The following is a 19,620-nucleotide window of genomic DNA, read 5'->3' as shown; positions in this document are numbered from 1 at the left end:
AGGCAAATCAGCTCGTTTGTTTAAGTTAAATTATCGTGGCTGATCAATGCTAAATTGGACATCAACTCCTTTATACAACATTTATGTCACCAAGCTACTGTAGAGGCATTAAAATAACGTTGTCAGCTTTGAGGCCTGAAGTCCAGGACCAATTTCCTATCTTTGGCAACTATTCCTCAGCTTCTTAGTATGAACAATACTTCAAATTAAGTTTATACAACTTCTAAAAGGATGAGATCAGACAAAGAAAGCCTTGAATTCAGCTAAAAGAATGAAGGAATGGTACATTCACTCCACAGGAATCTTTTCCCAATGCATATGAAAACCACAGCTACTTCTGAGACTTAAAAGGCTGGAAATGCAGAAGAGGAATAAATGGAGATGCGATAACACATACCTACTCGATGATCAAACACAACGTGATTGTTCAAATGTCACCTTGAAGGCAATATTAAGGAATCTCAGCATAGACAACAGGCATTAGATGTGACTTTAGGGTTTTTGTGTCTTGAGGAAAAGAATAAAACTTTTACAGTGAAATATAAACTGCTTCATAAGTTCTAGACAGTAAAGGGCACTTCTACTAAAAGGAAAAAAAATCAAAAACCCACAGAGCAGAAGAATGTGTAAGAATTTTCTAGCACAGGGATTGTGAACATGAAGTTTTATTATAAAACTTTTTTTTTTTTAATAAAATCTGTTAAGTTTGTAATATAAACTAGCAAAAAGGAAGAAAATACATACAGTCTCTTAGTTTTCTCATCCTTCTGAGACTTCTTTACTACTTTTAGGACATTTAGGATATATAATCTAAAAACACAGACTAAATATTTTTAGCTGCCAGGTTTTAGATTTTATCATGGATTCCATGGCATGTTTTGATAAGAAGGACAGCAGGCAAAGCCCCACAGATTCACAGCTCTGCATCAAAATAATATGTCTGATATTTATTATGGGAAGTTCTTTCACATTTTTTTCAGGTGAATATTAAAATCCTTTTCTGTTTCAATAACACAAATTTCACAGTAGTCTTGGGACTATGGGGCTTTCCCCACTGCTATTCACAGAGATTTCTGATGTTATCTAATATATTCCTTGTGTCAGTTGAACCTCCTCCCAGAGAAAGATATGGCAGCATTTCAGAAGTGCAGCAAGGGTTTAGAGCTCAAGAAAATTTCAGTCTCATAAAAGCAGCAGAGGCCATATAAGAGTAAATCATGCTATAATATGCATCAACATAACTTCTTCCATCAGTCAGGATTGCTCAAATGTTAAATTCTTAACAGACTGAGTGCTTGCTGTCCCCTCTGAGTACCTACTTTATTCTGTAATAAGAAGGACAGACTGGTGCTAACAGCAATTCTGCACAGATTTAGATTTTTTTTTTCCCCTTTCTGCTTTCCTCTCATTGTTCTCCTTTTTCTTCTATTTAGGTAAACACTTTCCTGTTCACATTCTGTTCTTTCTTTCTGCTTTCATTTTCATGCCTCATATTCTGCTTAACACTGAGCTTATGCCATTACAAAAATGTGTAAGCTGAATTTGCAAACAAAACTTTTATCTTGAAAAATTCCACGGCCATAAGGTGATGAATATGTATACCCCTCCTCTCTTTTGACAAGGTGAACAAACTGTTACCCAAAGCATATGGTCAAAAGGGCCAATAAAGGACAGATGTATTTGTAGAGGTAAAAATAGAGGAGTAATAGGCAAATGTATCCATAAAAGAAAGTTTGACCATGTCTGGATAAATCAATAGAATATTTCCCAGAGAATAACTGAGAGGGGATTTTTTATTCATTAAGAAAAAAAAAAACATCTTTTTTCCAGGAGTAGAAATAATCAGTAGCATCTCAATAGATGAGGCAGAGATCTTTACAAATTTCATTCAAAATCATGAACCAATACAGAAGACAGATTCTTACTCCAAACTGAAGCCTACCACAAAAGACCATGAAAGAGCCAAATATTTCCTCAATATAAGCAAAAGACATAGTCGCGGCACCTACTTTTTAAAGGTTTAGGGTGTTTGCTTTGGGGGGGGGGGGGGAAGAAGAACTGTATTAGTATGGTTTTACACTTTTGAAAATAAATGATCATTTCAATAACCATTGCTTGTTAAAATAATATTTTCAAACGAGAATAAAAGGAACTGGAAGAACTGAAAACACAGCATAGCTGTAACTGAACACCAAACAAATACGAAACATGGTGGGCCAATGTAAAAAGCTATACACTAGGTTATATGATACATCTGATCTTTTCTTTTTTTGACATCGCTGATCAAAGTCTTTTATTGACTTTGCTTTTGTATATTTAGGTTTCTAATGGGCAGATCCCCTGCTCAAGTAAGATTGCTCAGTACAACACAGAGAAGTGGCTTTGCAGCCAGAGGATGGGCAAAGAGCAGCCATGTGCTGGAGCGGGAAAGAAGTGGGTAGAAGAGCATCCCTGCCAAGCATCTGCTCTCTCTCTGCATCTAGCAAAAGTAAAACCAAGTGTCTATTATTTGTTCAAAAGAGATGGGGGCCCAGCAGTGGGAAAAAATAAAAAAAAATAAAAAAATAAAAACCACTAAGTCTTCCAAAACTGAAGATAGATGTATTCCCTTCCCTCCCCACACTGCAAGCAGGCAGCTGGAGAAAATGCCTTTGTTCTCACTGAAAGCATGTAGGGACATGAGTACAGCTGGCAGTAAAGCAGCAGCACAAGAGCAGTGTTTATAATCAATACTGAGCAATGACCTCTCCTTTTCCTTCCATTACTACATACAAAGTATAGGAGAAATGCTCTGGAAGCAGAGAGGTCCTCTCCAACTCTGGCTGCTCCTCCACATTTAAGACATGAACACAAGTATCTCCCCCCAGCCGTTTTTTCAGTTCAGAGCAGACAAAGCTTGCTAGAGCAGCAGACACACAGCTGTCCCCAAACGAAGGAGGAAGCTGGAGACATCTGCAGTGAGAACAAACGTCAAGCCAGGTCAGAGTGCTTGCTGACCCTGCACCAAAATAAAATTTGCTTATATTTTTCATATTTTTCAACACACTTAAAAGCTTCAAACCCACCACAGATTACTATAAGAGTTAAGCTATTTTTCTGAGACTGTTAGTGTTTTGATTAAAGGCACTAAATGCCAAATCTCTGCTTTACCAAAGTAAGCATTGGAGATGATGCATACTGTTTACTAATATGATCCCCAAAATGATTTTATTTGATTTTTTAAAGTAGAGGATTTTCTTTGCACTCTTTCCATAAACATTACAGCTTGTCAGTTAATTGAAAGAGGTTCACCTTCCCCAAAACCAGAATGTTTCAACTGTTTTTGCAATTTCATTTTAACCCCAACACATGGGACAATACTAAATATCAGAAGTATGGTGATTGGTTTTTATTCCACTCTTATCAAACGCAGACACAGGAAGCCTCAGGTTTAGACTGTTGTTCTTTTGGAGCATGTGGCTATAAACACTCAGTGGGGAAACGTTGCCTAAATATCCACCTGAACTAAAGGAGCAGATTATAATTTGTAAGAGTCCAAAAGGAAACATCCTCATAGTTCAGCTTCCCTAGGGATCACACGACAACCCGGCAATTCTAACTCATTTGAAGCAGAGCCTTTACATTACAGAGTACAGTCAGTAAATTTGCATTTCTGCCTTTCTTAAAAAACATTCAATATTCCACATAAGCCAGAGGCACACAATACAGGAATTAACATAACTAAGATAAAACACAGCAAGTTATGATTCAATTAAAATCCTACACGATACGTTACCTTCCACCTCGGGCACTGAAAGGCACTACATGGATTCCCAAAGGCCCACCGTCGTTGGAGACTTCTACGAGCTTTACCATATCACTGTGAGACAACGATGAATGAGGGAATGTGAACATGTACTGTGAATGAACCAAAAAACCCCACACAAACACACACAGAAAAACAAAAATGCTCTAGAAATTAAGTCATGGTGATGAAAGCATTATTGAATACTACATACCTGAATACTAATCTGATGGCATGAAAGATCAATCAGCAAAAATAGTTCAATTAATAAAATAAGTGAAAAATCAAAGCAACTCATAATTAGTTTACTTTATAAAAATACATATATTCATCACATGAATGTTGTTTTATTTCTTCCTTCTGAAGTTAAATGTAACTGTTTGTAGTGCCGAGCAGAAACAACTTAAATACCACATACAATTTTTCCCCTAAAGCCTAAAAGCTGATCATAGTACCAGCATGCTTTATTTGCTTATTGTAGAGAGACCCCATTCCAAGCCATAATATTTGTCTTTACAAAAATACCCTTTAATTAAATGGGAATTATTTGATTTATAATTGTTTAAATTCTTCTGGTTTTACAATGCATTTATTTGCTTTATTGTGTTTCCATATATTTTATTGAAAGCTTGCTGTATCTGTATTTCCTTACGAGGCAATGTTTCCACAGTAGGATTTAGCTATAACATTCCAAAACAACCACATGTCCTCCTGAAACAGCCATCCATCTAGTTTTCCATTATACCTTTTGCTGTAAAGAGGGAAAAAGCAAAAGAGGAAAGTACAGGTTCAGAAAAGATCTGCAAAGATTCTAGAAATAGATTTGGACCAAATCTTCTGGTGAGTTTGAAACATGCACACAGCTGGAAAGGTGGAGTATAGCCCAGAGACCCTAAAGAGTTATAAATACCCAGATGAGAAAATAATACACGAAGGCCAAACCTCTTAGCAAATCTGGAAGAGACAGATCTGAACAAAAGCCACAATCTAAATTTTTGGATTATGCCTCTCTCTAGTATTACAAAGTTTTCCCATATTTCCTGGCCCAATGCATACATATGTGTTATACATACACACATCTTTGAGAAGTTTGTTTTTCATAAGCATACAAATCAAACTTAATTTAGAAATGGAGCAAGACCAATGCCCTCTGATAGCAGTAAAAGATTTTCTACTTCCTTCAATAGGCTCCTGATGATTTGGTAGCCCATGACAAAAGCTTGCCATGCTTAATCTGGAATCTGAGAATAACCAGACCACATTTTGTTAGGAAGTCAACAAAAATCCTGTAATCCAGTTTGTTTTACATTTGTTCCACATTATTTTATTTTTTTAATATTCTTAAGGTAGGCCTCACATTTGGTTTATGCCCCAAATTATGTCTGGTTTTGACTCATTTTTGAAATGACACAATGGAATTTCTCTATCCCTGTTACCATTGTTTAGCTCAATGAAGTATTGAAAGTGTGGGAGAGCTGATAGATGGCAGCCAGAAAAGTATTATTCTTCAGCTCCCGATAAACTTTTTAAGAGTGATAGCATTACAACACTTGGTAATGTTTCCTGTCCTGGTTTCTGCACAGGCTGATTTCATTTCTTTCTCACTGTTCATTAAGGCTAATTTTCATTAACTTTCATGCAAATCAGCTCACAGGAAACAAGCAATATCTCTCACCCCTAAAAGGTCTACGAAAAAGCTTCTACTATTGGTTTGCCTATGGCCCCCTATGATCATTTCTTCTGACTTTCCTGAGAAAAACTGAGGGCTAAGGAAGAGAATAAGTAAAATCCATGGGATTCACTTGGAAATGTCCTAAGAGGAAAACCTGCTTAAACAAAAGAACATCAGTTTTCATAAGCAGACTACACCATTTAACTTGTTCTCTTGCTTGAGCCACTATCCTTTCTTTTTTCCAACACTAGGCCTACACACTCATTTTTCTTCTACTGTTTTTCTTACGGAACTCCATTCCGAATTCAAATGTTAAGCTCTGTAAAATGGAAAATGAAAAGGAATGATCCCTTCCTACAAGATACTGTTTCAATTCTGCTTCTCACACAGATTTTCTCATGACTTTGAGCCAAGTACTTCAAACAAACACACAAAGTATGATATCAAAACAGAAAAGAATGAAGCAGCATATGATGAAAAGCCAGTGAGTTAGTTAAAAGCAACACCAAGAAGCATTCAATTTGACAGAAGCTCTGTAAACTCTATTTAGCAGGCAGCATTTTGAATTTACAATAGCTTTTGTAAATGGAATGGAGTAAAACTCAGCATGTATTGCTTAATAGAGGTCAGTATGATCTTTATCTAACATTTAACCTCCTTGTACCTAATTTATAAGTTAACTCAGAAATAATATGAGCAAATGATTTATTTTTATTTCAAAATTATTTTTAATCAATTTTAAAGGTTTAATTTAAGGGTAGAAGAGATATTTTCTCATTAATTCCATAGTGAGGTATGGTTCAGCTCTGTGCAATGAAATGCTTGCTGTATCTTGTGATGAAATAAAATACCCTTTACTGAATTTTAAAAAATAGGAATTTCCCAGTCCTAAACAACATCAGTTTTGATCCATTCACAAATTATAAGCATTTGACAATGTCACTTATAAGACCCCACACACATCTGTCTTCCAAGCAGACTGCGAACTGCTGACAGGTATTAAGAGTTTCCTCTTTGAAATTCTTGCCTGTTGATTTATTTGCGCTAGCACTGACCCTACTCCCTCCGCCAAGTTTTCTGAGTTCCATCACATAAGCATCTTCTCTGAGGCAGAAAATCAGCACTTAGCATCAGCACTTAGAAACGCCAAGTGTCCAATGTGCATCCTTGAGACAGGCTTTCTTAAACTGCTTAAAGACTGCCTTGAAAGGGTGTGTGGAGCAAACTGCATAAAAACAAAACTACATATGACCTAAAAAAGGCTGTCCTGCTTGTTTATGAACAGTATAACTCATATTATTCTGAGTTTTTTGCTAGTCTGTGTTCAGCCCCAAGACTCAATGTTAAAACAATGTGTTCTGCCAGTGACTTACTCCAGGGAAAAATTGGTCGCGTTTTCCAAACCAGTGTCTGCATGTCCAACAGGCTCAACTCTGCTGTTGTCCTCCTCTGTTCGATCCTCATCCTAGACAGTAAAAAAAAAAAAAAAAAAAAAAAAAAGGAAGGAAGAAAATTAAATCTACCTTTAATAGTTTCACTTATTGTAATAATGCCATTTTCCCATTTTCAAATGAGGGTGGTCTCCACAGTGGCAGCAGAAATGCCTGCTGCCACAACTATGAAAGAAATCTTTTCTGTTGCTACCTGAAACATTGTTTTCATCACTTTACCCTTTATGTAATGATATTTACTGTTTTGTATCTTAACTTTGCTACATGTGTAAAATCAATGCTTCAGAAGCTATCACAGGCAGCATTTTTTTGAAGGCACACAAGTTAAGACAGAAAAGCAGCTGACAGCCAGCAGTGTGGGCGCAAACTGCCTCAGAACTCTCTCCAGGAAGGTTACTGGGACCTCCACCAAAGACACAAGGCAGCTAGTGAGGCTCCTTAGTAAAGTTAAGAACAGTAGAAGAAATCATGGCTTGTGTAATTCTATAAAGTACCAGAACCTCTTTAAACATTTTATCGCAGCCCATTATTAATGGCATGCCAGGAATGGCTGACATCAAAGAGTTACATGAGGCTTTAATGCTAACCAATTGATTTTGTTTTTAATTTGACTTTCCAAAAAGTACATGCATTATTCACCAAATGTATAATTTTCATGTCAAAGTCGGGAATGCTGTACGTACAGTTAGGCCAGGGTAATTCAAGGACTAGCAGTAAGATGACCTACAACCATTCCTATTATGGCTATGTTACTCATTAGAAGCTTATGGTTTTAATTACCCGTATGACCAAAGAGAAAATATGACAAAGTGTGAGCAGTAGGATTAAAACAGAGACTGAGATTCTAGAGTCAGACCAATCAAGTCAATAAAACAATAAGTGATAGGTTATGAGTTCAGCACACAGTGTCAGACAATATATTAAATTATTGAAGAGATATTAAAGCAAGGCAGAGGCAGTTGGTAATGTCCAATTGACATTTCCACTGAGAGTCTGCAAAAGCAGGAGGCTGGCTACAGCAGGCTTCCATGAGCTGTAGATATGCCTTGCGCATCCTGGATAGCAGCGCACTGCGTGAAGCCGAGCTACTTGAAGATTGATGACCCTGTGTTTTGAGAGGCTTTAATATGCACTTCTTCGTCATCTATCTCTGTTAAGCACTAGGCAAGTAATATATTTCAAAGGTTAACCAGCATCTTGAACCTACCTAGAACTACATTATGAACGCAAACAAGAACTCGAAATATTTTCCATATAGCAGAAGTTGCTTATAAACCCACTATAAATGATAACCCATAAAATTCATGAATATGTCATAAGCTAATGTTTATATTTCTGTATTTATTGATTTCAGGTGAAGTTCTGTATGTACAACTGAGTACAAGGAATAAAGGTTAAAATTAGATATTCAAATCTCCATTGCGATTATAAGGTAACAGGCAGTTTCAAAAAACAAATACAGATGATAGGGAAATCAGAACATTTGTAGTGTTATCCCATTAAAAAAAAAAAAAAAAAAAAAAAAGTGTTTCACCCTGTTTCTTATGGCATCTTACAGAACCTTGTCGTGGATTTCTTGTTTTCAGGTTAGGGACACGGGTGATTATAGAGACCTACGTAAGTATTTATACTGCAGTGGAGTTATTATCTGTAAGTCTAAAATCAGAGTTACTGAAAAAATGCAATGTTGAATCTCAGCTATATTAAGAAGCCATCCCAAATGTTACTTTCTTAATGCAGCGTTTTTGGCAATTTTCTTTGTGCAGGCTTTTCAAGCAAAAATACCATCAGTACGTATACATTTAAGAAGAGACTGAAATAACATCCTACATATTACAAGGATACACCCCCACTAACAAAAACAACAACAACAAGACTGGCTTTACGTTGTGTCATTTTAGCAAACACAGTGATGTATTTGCCATATAAGCATCACTCATCTAGTACTTCTTGGTTCTAAGTTATAGCATCCTTCAAAGCCATATGTTTCCCTTGACTGTTTTAAAGTGTCAGTATGTGGGCAAACTTCCCCTTGTCCTACTCAGTTTTGGGGGTCCTCCTTTGGACTTGCTCTTGGCAGGCCCAGTTCTGGGGTCCTCCTTTGGTGTTTGGTATGCACAGTAGGGTTACAGCCCACTGTGCACTACAGACCTGACAGCATCCCTGCTCTCATTCCCAAAGCCTCCTAATATCAGCTCATACTCCAGTCTTTGCATGTCCCATTTTCTATTTCTTCAAGAGGTTTCTTCTGCCACAGCAGAAGCACCCCCTGCCTGACCCAGGATGAAGGCCACAGCCAACTTACCTGCCTGCTGCTAGAGCCTATCTTTTAAAATTAGGATGTGACACATCAAAAACCGCAAAGCACAAGCTATCTGGCACCACCACATTTCACTTTGTGCCTTTCTTTCTGAGAATTATAAACACAGTCAGTTTTGGACCAGACTCACTGTCAGTTATCCAAGCAATTAAGAAAAAGCGGCTCCCACACGCCTGTGTCTGGCTTCTCCCGGGCAGCAGACAGATCTGTATCAGCAACATGTATGTGCCTGTAAATAGGTGCTCAGAGGAGGAATCACAGCCCTAACTAAAGTACTGCCATAATCAACAGATGCATGATGTATCCTTTTAAAAATCTTTAATATTACAGTAATCAGGCACTCTCTTCTTCTCAAAATAACACAGATTTTGATTTACATTGAAGTGAACGGAGAGAAAAATTGGACACCTGCAGAGGGATTTGACTTAAAATTCTGATTTACTACGAAAAGTAACTAGCTGTGAAAATCTCTGCACCTAGCAATTATTTCTTTATTTGGAAAGTAGTTTTCTTTTGAAAGGCAAATTCCACCTGTACGTGCTATCACAAGGTAAACCAAGGAAAAGGACAGTTAGAAGAGCAAGAAAGGTTCTCAGAGCCCAAATGGATATATTATTGCAGACATCTTTCAGAAACAAGCGATTTGAGCAAACTCCCAAACTCGTAAGGTTTCTTTGTCTCTAACCATCACCAATACCTGTTACATCAAAAGATACAGCTTCTCATGAAATTAACATACAGCCACTAAAGACAGAACTATTTATTTTCCCAAAATCGAAACAAAGTAGTAAAAGGTCATTTCATTTTTAGAGCACAGAGAAAAATTTAAAGCACCTTTTCCAATGTACCTCTATATACCTAATGCGTTCAGTACAAAATGCCATCAGTTCCCTTTCGCTGTTAACAGAGGTGACTCACCCAGGGCCTCCCACTAGTCTTGCTGTGCCACAAGATTTGGATGCAACTTTCCATAAATCTTTTATGCCATATATTTAGGTTACTAAGACAATATATTTATGACCTTGAACAATGGCACTAAAAAAAAAAAAAAAAAAAAAAAAAGGCAAAATTCTTAATAATAATAATAATAATTAAGTAGGTTAAGAGAATTAGGGATTTCAAAGACTTATTTCTACGTTCAGATGCATCTGTCCAAAACTGCTGTCTTGCAACAGTTAAGACTTCTAACAGTGAAGTCACTACCAGTCACTTCTTTATTTTCAAACAAGTACTTTTCCACAAATCTGTGCTGTTCTATGCAATTCTGATGGCCTCTCTAAAAACATTAGCAAATCTATTTCATTTTCCTTCTTCACCTTCCCTCCTGAAGCTCTTCTTCTGACAACTACCTGCAGGAAATTCAACAGCAGCTACGGGGTCTGAATAAAGTTAGCCCTTCACTTACATTTCTCCGTGTTTCCTTGGTGTGTTCTTCACCTCCAGGCAGGTAGGTGCTGCCACATCCACTTCAGCCAGATACAATGGGAAACAGGTTCTAAAGCATGTAAGGGTTATGTATACCAACTGTCTTCTCTGAACAAATTTGATAGCAATTTCTCCATTCTATCAATAACTGAAAAAAAGGGGTGAAGGTTGGTTTTTTTTTCCCCTATTCAGAGTGAAACAATAATTACTTCATTGTCATTCAGAAAGTGACTGGATATTTTAGTGGTAAGGGTAAGAAAAGAGTAAAAAGAAAAAGAATAGCTCTGTTTTCAAATGGTTTGAATGCCATAGAGGAAGACCTGCAACACTGACTGGAGTATGAGAAAAAAAAAAATGAACAGTCACTTGTTATGCAAACAGCAACTGTCTCGTGCACTGAACAAATCCAAGTTAACATTAAAGAAAGGGGAGCTGTACGTGAAGATTTTCACAGTACACATGTCCATGGAGCTGTGCTAAGGTTTCACTACTAATCTGCTTTCTGCACATTTTCCTTGTTCACTTCTGCAACCTACAGCACTAAATACATTACTCTGGCTTCTGCACCTCCAATTACAGACTCCCTCTGCCAAGCCTGTGCCTTCCTGCCCTGATTTTCCTGTTAACTTACACTTAATTTAGACAGCTTAATCCTCCACCTTGTCAGAGTACTGGGAAGGGGCGTTCAGCATCCAGGCCTGGCCGCAGCCCGCAGCAGACGCCAGCCGGCATCACCACCAGCCCAGCTGCACCACCACATCCATGCGGGGGAAAGAGAAGGCTTTGGGCAGCCTCATCAGCCTGCAGTGTCAAAGACTTGAACGTTTTCAGTGAAAGGAGAATGCCTGGGAAATTTAGCTGTAAGCTGTAGTAAATCTGTTCTCATTGTACACAACCCAATTTTTTCTCCTACTCCTGAAGTTGTTAACAACTCAACAACAAGATGGGTTGACATGGGTACACGAGGGCTATACAAAGAAACAGTCTTTTACAACATAATTAAACCCATTTTGTATTTTTAGTAGTCTACAGAGTCACTGCAGCAAAGTATTTTCACGTGGGTTGGCTGGTCTCATCATACAGCTCTTTCAGCATTTCTCCTAATGTTATCAACAGAAAGCAGGGTCCTGAAATGGCGAGGAATTGCCACTGGTATGGCAAACAGGCAGAGCCGCCAGTGTGAACAACGTATGATAAATGTATCTGACATACACACCTCTACAAATAGAAGCCTCTCAATACACAGCCTCTGTGTTTTGGAAGGAGCAGTCCAGCTTGTTTGTTTTCTAGCATTTATGTTTTACATCGTAGTGCAGTGAAGTAAAGTACCATGAATACTGAACAGAAAAGAACAGTATAAAACTTCAACAGATACTTCAGATTTTAATGTAGAGAATGAGACATTATCAATAAAGAAAAGCTCCCGAAAGACTGCATACCAGTATTTTTTCCCCAGCTGGGACACAACAAAAACACTGCTCATGTTATTAAAACATGCCCTTCCCTTCATCTTCCCCCTTTTATTCTCTTGCTCTTCTCTGTAATGATTATGGAAGATGAGACCATATTTGCTATTAGTCTCCTGGCAGCCACATTTTATAAATGTTTGTTTGGTCCTTGCAACATAAAGTAGGTTCTCTCTCTGTATGATCAGGCTTGATAGGAAACAGCTCCTAAGGGACCTATTTCCTGTGTCTTAACTAGCACAAATATACCAGCATCAGGCTTTTGTGCTAATGTTCTCACTTCTTGATTAACTGGCCAAATCTCCAGAGAAGGGCAATTTTCAATCAAATCTGAAGAACGGTTACAAAGATCACATGGGGAAAAAACAAAAGTTATTGAATAAAAAGTAGGGTTTCTCCCTCTTGCACACAAACATATACATGCACCTATAATTAGATAAGAGCTTTGTGTAATCCACATCAGTTCTATACGAGGTGCACTGCTATTATCCGCAACCCAGGGAGAGAGAGGAGAGGGAGAAACCTTACATTAAATCATCATCCACTTAAAACAAAAAACAACAAAAACAGCTGATTTTTTTTCTTTTTTTATAGAGGTTGTTCTTCTTACATGTCAGTCAATCCTGTGTTGTTCACACCCTTGTGCTGTAGGGTCACCCCACAATTGGAAACGGCAATATTCATATAGTTTCTATATGCCTCACTACTCCACAGTGAAATGTGCCTTGCACAGTCAAATCACTGAATAGATATCACATAGACACAGAGTAGCACAGAATGGAAGGGATTTCCTGGGTCTCCTGATGAATATCAAATTCATCCCCTGCTATCACAAGCAATCATCTCTTTTTTCCCATTTAATAAACGGATCAAGCTGAGCCTTAAAACTGCCTGGCTTCGTGATGGCACGATTGCTATTGCAAAATGCCTTAGAAGGAAATGTTTTTACAGGTATAAGAGAGATGTATTTTATTTGTTTTTGTCCAAAAGAAACAAAACACCAGATAGTCAGCGAAGATAATTAGTTTGATACAACCTCCCTTTGACAAGCCTGTACAACACTTCATTCAGTTTTGACTAACTACCATTTCATTTCATGCCTAATGACTTGTCTTAAAACATGTATTTAAAGTCTTGTAATACTAACAAAAACTGGACAAGCTCTGGAGTACCTCAATTATTTTGTAACATGTATTAGTTCAGAGGCTTACTGAAGTCCTGGGGGCCCTTTGGGGCTCAACAATCTGTGATATCTCACTGAAGTCATATTCATCAACAATTACACCATGTACATCCCTATAACACAGCTAGCAACACTAACTACAGGAGCACAACACAAATAGTGCTTACCATTTAAAGTAGCTTTCACTAAAAAACCTTTTTAGTGGATTATACACAGCTGTCCGTTAACTCTTTTTTATAGATGGTGTTGCAGACAACACTGACATCCATGAGAGCCCTCAAAGAGTTTTAGTGGATTAGACAAAATGTTTTCTCACTAGAGAAGTTAACTTGAGACAGTTGAGACAGGCTGGTTCTACTTCTTTACAGTAAAAAAAAAAAAAAAACATAATAACAATAATCTTGGGTAAAATATGTATTAGGGACATTTGCCTCCACGATTGCACATTATTAAAATTCTTAAATTTAAAAATGAATTGAAAATTTGCAGCAAAAAATTTAGTTTGATGGAGCATTCACCAAATCCTCCCGTGTTCCTCAATAAAAACCTACAAAGAGAAAGGAGAACCAGATGAACTTGAATAGGCACTGAGAAACCCTGCCAAGCACCAGCTCTGCAGCACACGCTGCAGGCTTCCCTTTGGCCCTCCTGTGGCACAGCCAGCCCCATCATACCTGCTGCTGTGGCTCTCTCTCTAAAGGAAGGGGCTTTACCATGACCCCACACCGTGATAGCTCAGCAACAAACAGTAAGAAATGCATTAAAACTCTTTTTTGTCATTGTTACTGATCAAACATGTTAGTGTGAATTAATGTTGCTAAATGGTCTATGCCTACCAGCAGAGAAAGAATATTGCAAAATAAAAGATTTTGCAAATGCTTAAGTAACTCAGCAAGGCTGTACAAGGGAAAGGGCACAAAATGGGATCAGACAAAGAAAATGGCTAAAATGTTACTAATTCTCAAACATAAACTAAAAGATGGAAGATTTAGATTAAATGTTACAAGGAAATTCTTTACTCAGAGGGTGGTGAGGCCCTGGAACAGGCTGTCCAGAGAAGCTGTGGATGCCCCATCCCTGGAGGTAAGGCCAGGTTGGACGAGGTTTTGGACAATCTGATCTGGTGGGAGGTGTCCCTGCCCATAGCAGGGGGGTGGAACTAGATGACCTTTATGGTCCACCTTCCAACCCAAGCCATTCTGTGATTCGATGATTTCTCAATGTGCACTGTAATCATATTTCATAAATCTCACTCAACATTTGGGTGAAAACTACATTAGTATTCCCCTCGCCAAGCGGCATCCTGCTCTACAACATTTCAGTGATGTCTCTGGGACTACTGACAGTGCAAGGTGCTTGGCAGAGTGAGAAGGTGTGCTGTAATCTACTAATTTATTTTTACCGTAATTTGATAGCTACTGTAACAAATTCATATAGCACGGTTCCTCTACAGATGACAAGTATCAATTAGATAAGAAAGATGCATAGCTCTTCCAAACAGACCATATTTAAGGGACATTTCAAAGAAGCCTAGTGCTATTGTAGCACAGTAACTAACATTTTTGCAGCAGCTCTTATCCCACAAATACTATGTACTGTCATAATAGTCAGAGCATATTTGAAAATATAATAATAATTCCATGCTCTGTTCTGTTAGCTTATAAATGGGTAAATTGTTCCTAAATTTAGCCTTATAACATCTTGATGATCTATTTATTATATCAAAGACAGACTCAGGATGAAGAGAACATTGTGTCTTTTCTCAACTTCTGCACTGTTTTGCTAAACAATAGTGTCAAAAATCACTTAAAAGTGTGTTTCATTATTAGTATGTTGGGGATAATACTCCAGTTCTGCAAAAGAGCTGTGAGATTCCGGAAAAGGCACTTCTAAAAGCAATAGCATTAAAACAGACCTAAAATGTCTCAGCAGCAGCTTAGGATGTTGAGCCACCAAACGCCTGTTCTGGCTGGAAGATACCAGATGAGCTTCACCTCTTCGTTCTCTGATCACCAGCAAACATTTGCAGTTCATAACCTATCTTTTAAGCTTTTTGTTAGATGCAAAGCATCTGAACGGTTACAAAATTCAAGACGCTTCATTACCTAATTGATTTGTGAGACTCACGGAGCAACCCGTGCGCAGGAACGCCCAGCCCAGGTTGGCTCCGGCCTGCCGGGCCATTTCAGTGCCAATGGTGCCGCCTGTTGGTGAGCCCACGAAAAGGAGGGTTCAGAAAGCAGTGTGATGACAGAAAGCCAACCAAAAGGTTAGATGTCACCAGAAAGGACTACTCTCTCCTGAGGTAAGTATTGGAAATATGTAAAATGTGGAATATTAACTTGCAATATTAACTAAGGCATCTAAAGAGCTTTCTGAAGATCTGATCAATAACAAATTATAGATGTTTGCACTGTGTCACAAAGAGACGTACTTATCTCATAGATCTACGTACAACTATATCAAATTACCTCAGATTGATTGTTGTCCTAAACATAAAATGGGTTCATTTCATGTAACTGCCTCGTTACAGTTTTTATTCTGGTTTCTGTTTTCTCTCAGGATTCAAAACAAATCTGTGGAATAAAAGTTTCACAGATGAAATTCTATATTCTTTGTTTGTTTTAAATAAGGCTTATCTACAGACAATTTCCATGTTTGAATCTCTGAAATTTTATACTCTTTCTATATGATTCATAGACTGACACAGAGACCACCAAGATCGGTGTAAATCAAATACTAGGGTTCATATTAAAGACAGATTCAAAGTCATACTTTGACGTCGAAGTCATAGGAAATATTTTTAATTGAAATAGTTATCACCATTATTTGAAACAAGGCTACAATTATAGGTCAGCATGTAATCAAATCCCCCTGGAAAGTTTAGCCCAAAGGCCAGGCCTGATTGTGTACCGGCTCTTTTATCACCTACCTTGAATAACACAAGGATTACCTCTTGTACAGAGACATCCCTGCACAGTGAGCCAACATGAATTTGGCACTCGTCATGTAAAAAATCCTTTTTTGATTTATGGCATCCCATACCATTTATTTTATCTTTCCTCATGCTAATACACACATATGTATCTATGAACCTACGTATGTATCTGTGTACCACCACCACCTATGATTAACTCATGTAATACCTACATATACAGAAAAAAATCACCCCTGCATTGGCAGAAGGTACTTCATTAGAACTATTGCATGACGGGAGTGATTTTTTACAGCACGATGTACAGTTTTCTTTAGGAACTTGAGTTCTTCTGCCTCCACAATCCCATGCTATAGAAATCTGGGATTTCATGACCAGGAAACAACAAAAACATTCATTTTATATGGAGAAGTTGACATTTCTATAAAGAAGAAGAAGAAAAAAAAAACACTACAATAAACCTCTAACATGGAGAGTTGCTATGGCATCCAGGAAACAAACATACGTATTTGTTGGCTTCTAAATATGCATACATATTTAGAAGGCCACAACAACAATGACAGTATTTTGTTCTTGAAGAAGAAATAAGGTACTCTGCACAGGTACAACTACGTTGTGTTTGTTTTTCTGTTGAGTAGTCTGAAGTAGGTCAGGTTAGGCATGTCCATTAGTTCTCCTATAAATAGAGCCACACTGAGTTCACCTGCTTGTAACTAATGTAGAACAACAGAATTTTAAATACTTTTTCCTTTAATCTGACAAGTTAGCTTATTCTGTATGTATATAATTAAAAAAAAAAAAAAAAAAAAGTCATTAAATCCTGTGTGATTTTTAAAAGCCAAAGAAATGACAATGAATACATGAAACTGGGACACAGGTTTTTTCCCCTGCAGAAAACCAAATGTCCATGCCTCCACCTGTAAGTTTAGAGATCTGAAAGATTTCTGCAGAGATGTATTATAGATGAGTCACATAGTTTCCCCTTGATATTGAGACAAAGGAAGGGAGAAAATTCTGCATAAATCACTTCACATTTTCCCTGTAATGTTCCTGAATATATTACTATTCACCTCACCTTTTCAAAGACCATGATTTTCATCCTTCTGAGGATTTTTTTTAAGACACAAAAAGCATTTCTTATTTAGCAACTTGAATTTGTCATTAGGCAATTTTCAAACAGGTCTCATAGCTCTTTTATCCTTATTCATTTCTTTTTTTTCTTTTTTTAATCTGAAACAGTCCCTTGTTGCTTGATTTGCAGATCTGTATCAGCATACAAGGATTTCACTAGCTACAGCTAAGTACAGAACAGTTCGATCCCCGTGAGTACTGAACGTAGAGTCAATTTGGAGGCAAACTAAAAGAGTAGCACTCTGTTCTCTGTCACACAAAACATCATTTTACTCACATGGGCATTTTAATAACAAAATTCGATTCTGGATATTTTTCTCAGCATGCCACAAGACTGTTAAGAGATGACATCAGACTGTTTATTACAGATTTTTCTTTTTAAAAAGGCTATTAAAATACAATAAATGTTTACCAAGACGATAAAGTCCTGACATCGGTGGGAGTTTAAAGTTGGCATGTATTCTTAACTTTGAATTTCATCTAATTTAGGAAACCTAACTTTCAAAGGTTTTGCTTTTATGCTACTAAAAATCACCCAGTTAACTTAGCCCAAAGAGTTGGAAAAACATAATTACACGATTTTATTATTTTGCTTAAAGGAAAGTACATAGTTTTCCTCTCATTTATAGGGATTTATCGTTAGTTCTAATTTGCTAGGATTTGGTAACAAATAGTTTTGATTCTTGACTTTTTTTAAAGTCCACATGTAAATTGTCATTGCTGCGATGAAAACAATACCCATGCATCTGTTTAAAGGTCTTCTGTGTTACACATCATACAGGTGGACAAACACACGAGTTATGGGGTAACTATCTCGCACAGCTTAAAGTTAATTCTTCCCATTTCATCTTCTCCACTAAAGGAAAAAAAAAAAAAACAGGTAATGCCCCAGAGGCCGGCACAGGTCCTTAGGTGCAAGCCTGTGGGGCGCATGGCCAGGCAGCCCAAGTGAGCCAATGCACCAACCACTACAGCAGTGTGGGGCACCTGGCCTTGCCGCAGAAGAAAAAGGCATGCAAGCCTGCTCTCCCAGTCTCTTAGCTGCTGTGAAAAATATTAGTCATGAGATTTTATAATTTGCAGTTTCATCTTGTACTTCTCTTTTCCAGAACAGCAGCATAGCATGCCACTTTTTGCATTCCACCTCATCCTTCACCTAGAAACTCCACTTTTGGTCTTTTGCACTATGTGGATTTTACCTAAGGCACCAAACAAATTCACTATTTTAATAATAGAAAATACTATAGCATTTTTCACTTTCTTTGCTCAATTTGTTTCGCTGAAGTCAACATGAAAAACAATTTCAAACTTCTCAGTAAATGCTTCATTTACGAATGCTCCATTTCAAGTGCCTACAGGGTTACAATCTGGTCTATGACAATTTTATTAATTTTTTAATCAAAAGCATTAAATCAAAACTAAAATAAATAGTACTCAGTACTTCTGTAGTGCCTTCCAGCACAGTATGGCAAAAGCGCTTTGTGGACAATAATAACTTTAGCTTCATTGTACCCTCAGGATGCAAATTAAAAGTTATTCTCATTTTTTTTCTTCATTTGAGGAAACTGAGGCACACAAGATTCCTTTCTATCTTTTTCAGGCTCATCTCCAGCCTTAGATGCTTTCAGTTTGAGGTCATCTCTCAGAAATAGCCAGAGCCTTATCTTCAGAAAAATACAAAATATTCACCACTACCACTGGAGTCAACCAACAAGGACAGAAGCTGAAATAGCACTTTGAAAGTAAAATAGCCCCAGGGAAATTTCTGAAAACAACAAGAAACATCTAGATTCTTCATGGCAGACAATGAAGTCATTGACTGGTCAGGTTAGCACACAGCTTTCACAGAGGAGGCTGGTGAGGGGAGAGATAGATATTGGGAAAAGTACAAGCTCTCTCTGAGCAATGGGGTCCCGATATGAGCCCAGCATGCAAATTGTTCTCTGTCACGCAAAGCTCTTACACAACACGTGATGAAGATGGAGATGCAATATTTCCAGGCAATTGTATTTCCATTGTGTTGTTCATAATAACATCTCAGCCTCCTGATACTTTGTTAAGCTGTGAGGTCAGTGCAAACCACAGGCACTGCTGAAAGAGGCAGACTCATTTCTTCCCCTCCCCAGCTGGTCATCCTCATCACTGGATCCCTCTGTCCACCTTCTCCTTTCTGCTTATTCAAGCATTTGTGTCACTAGACAAAAGGTCTAAATTAAAATTAATGTTTAATAAAAACAATTTTAATTGGTTACG

At 37.6% G+C, this 19,620-nt stretch overlaps 1 protein-coding gene across 29 annotated transcripts in view; it reads right to left on the bottom strand.

Annotated features, from left to right (window-relative positions):
• Positions 1-19,620, bottom strand: part of PARD3 (par-3 family cell polarity regulator) — a 444,355-nt gene that overhangs the window by 214,676 nt on the left and 210,059 nt on the right. For 14 of the 29 annotated variants that reach the window (XM_035319147.1, XM_035319169.1, XM_035319161.1 and 11 more), the window contains 3 exons: positions 6,830-6,921; positions 3,999-4,010; positions 3,776-3,859 (listed from right to left, as the gene is read on the bottom strand). In XM_035319147.1, coding sequence (XP_035175038.1) covers positions 3,776-3,859; positions 3,999-4,010; positions 6,830-6,921 — 188 coding nt within the window. The remainder of the gene's footprint in view (positions 1-3,775; positions 3,860-3,998; positions 4,011-6,829; positions 6,922-19,620) is intronic. The other 15 variants (XM_035319149.1, XM_035319174.1, XM_035319155.1 and 12 more) reach the window with 3 other exon arrangements.

The sequence above is a fragment of the Oxyura jamaicensis genome, chromosome 2, assembly GCF_011077185.1.
Source record: "Oxyura jamaicensis isolate SHBP4307 breed ruddy duck chromosome 2, BPBGC_Ojam_1.0, whole genome shotgun sequence".
Taxonomy (NCBI): Eukaryota; Metazoa; Chordata; class Aves; order Anseriformes; family Anatidae; genus Oxyura; species Oxyura jamaicensis.
Note: the sequence above shows the minus strand (reverse complement) of the source record. Positions and strands in the feature narration are given on the sequence as shown.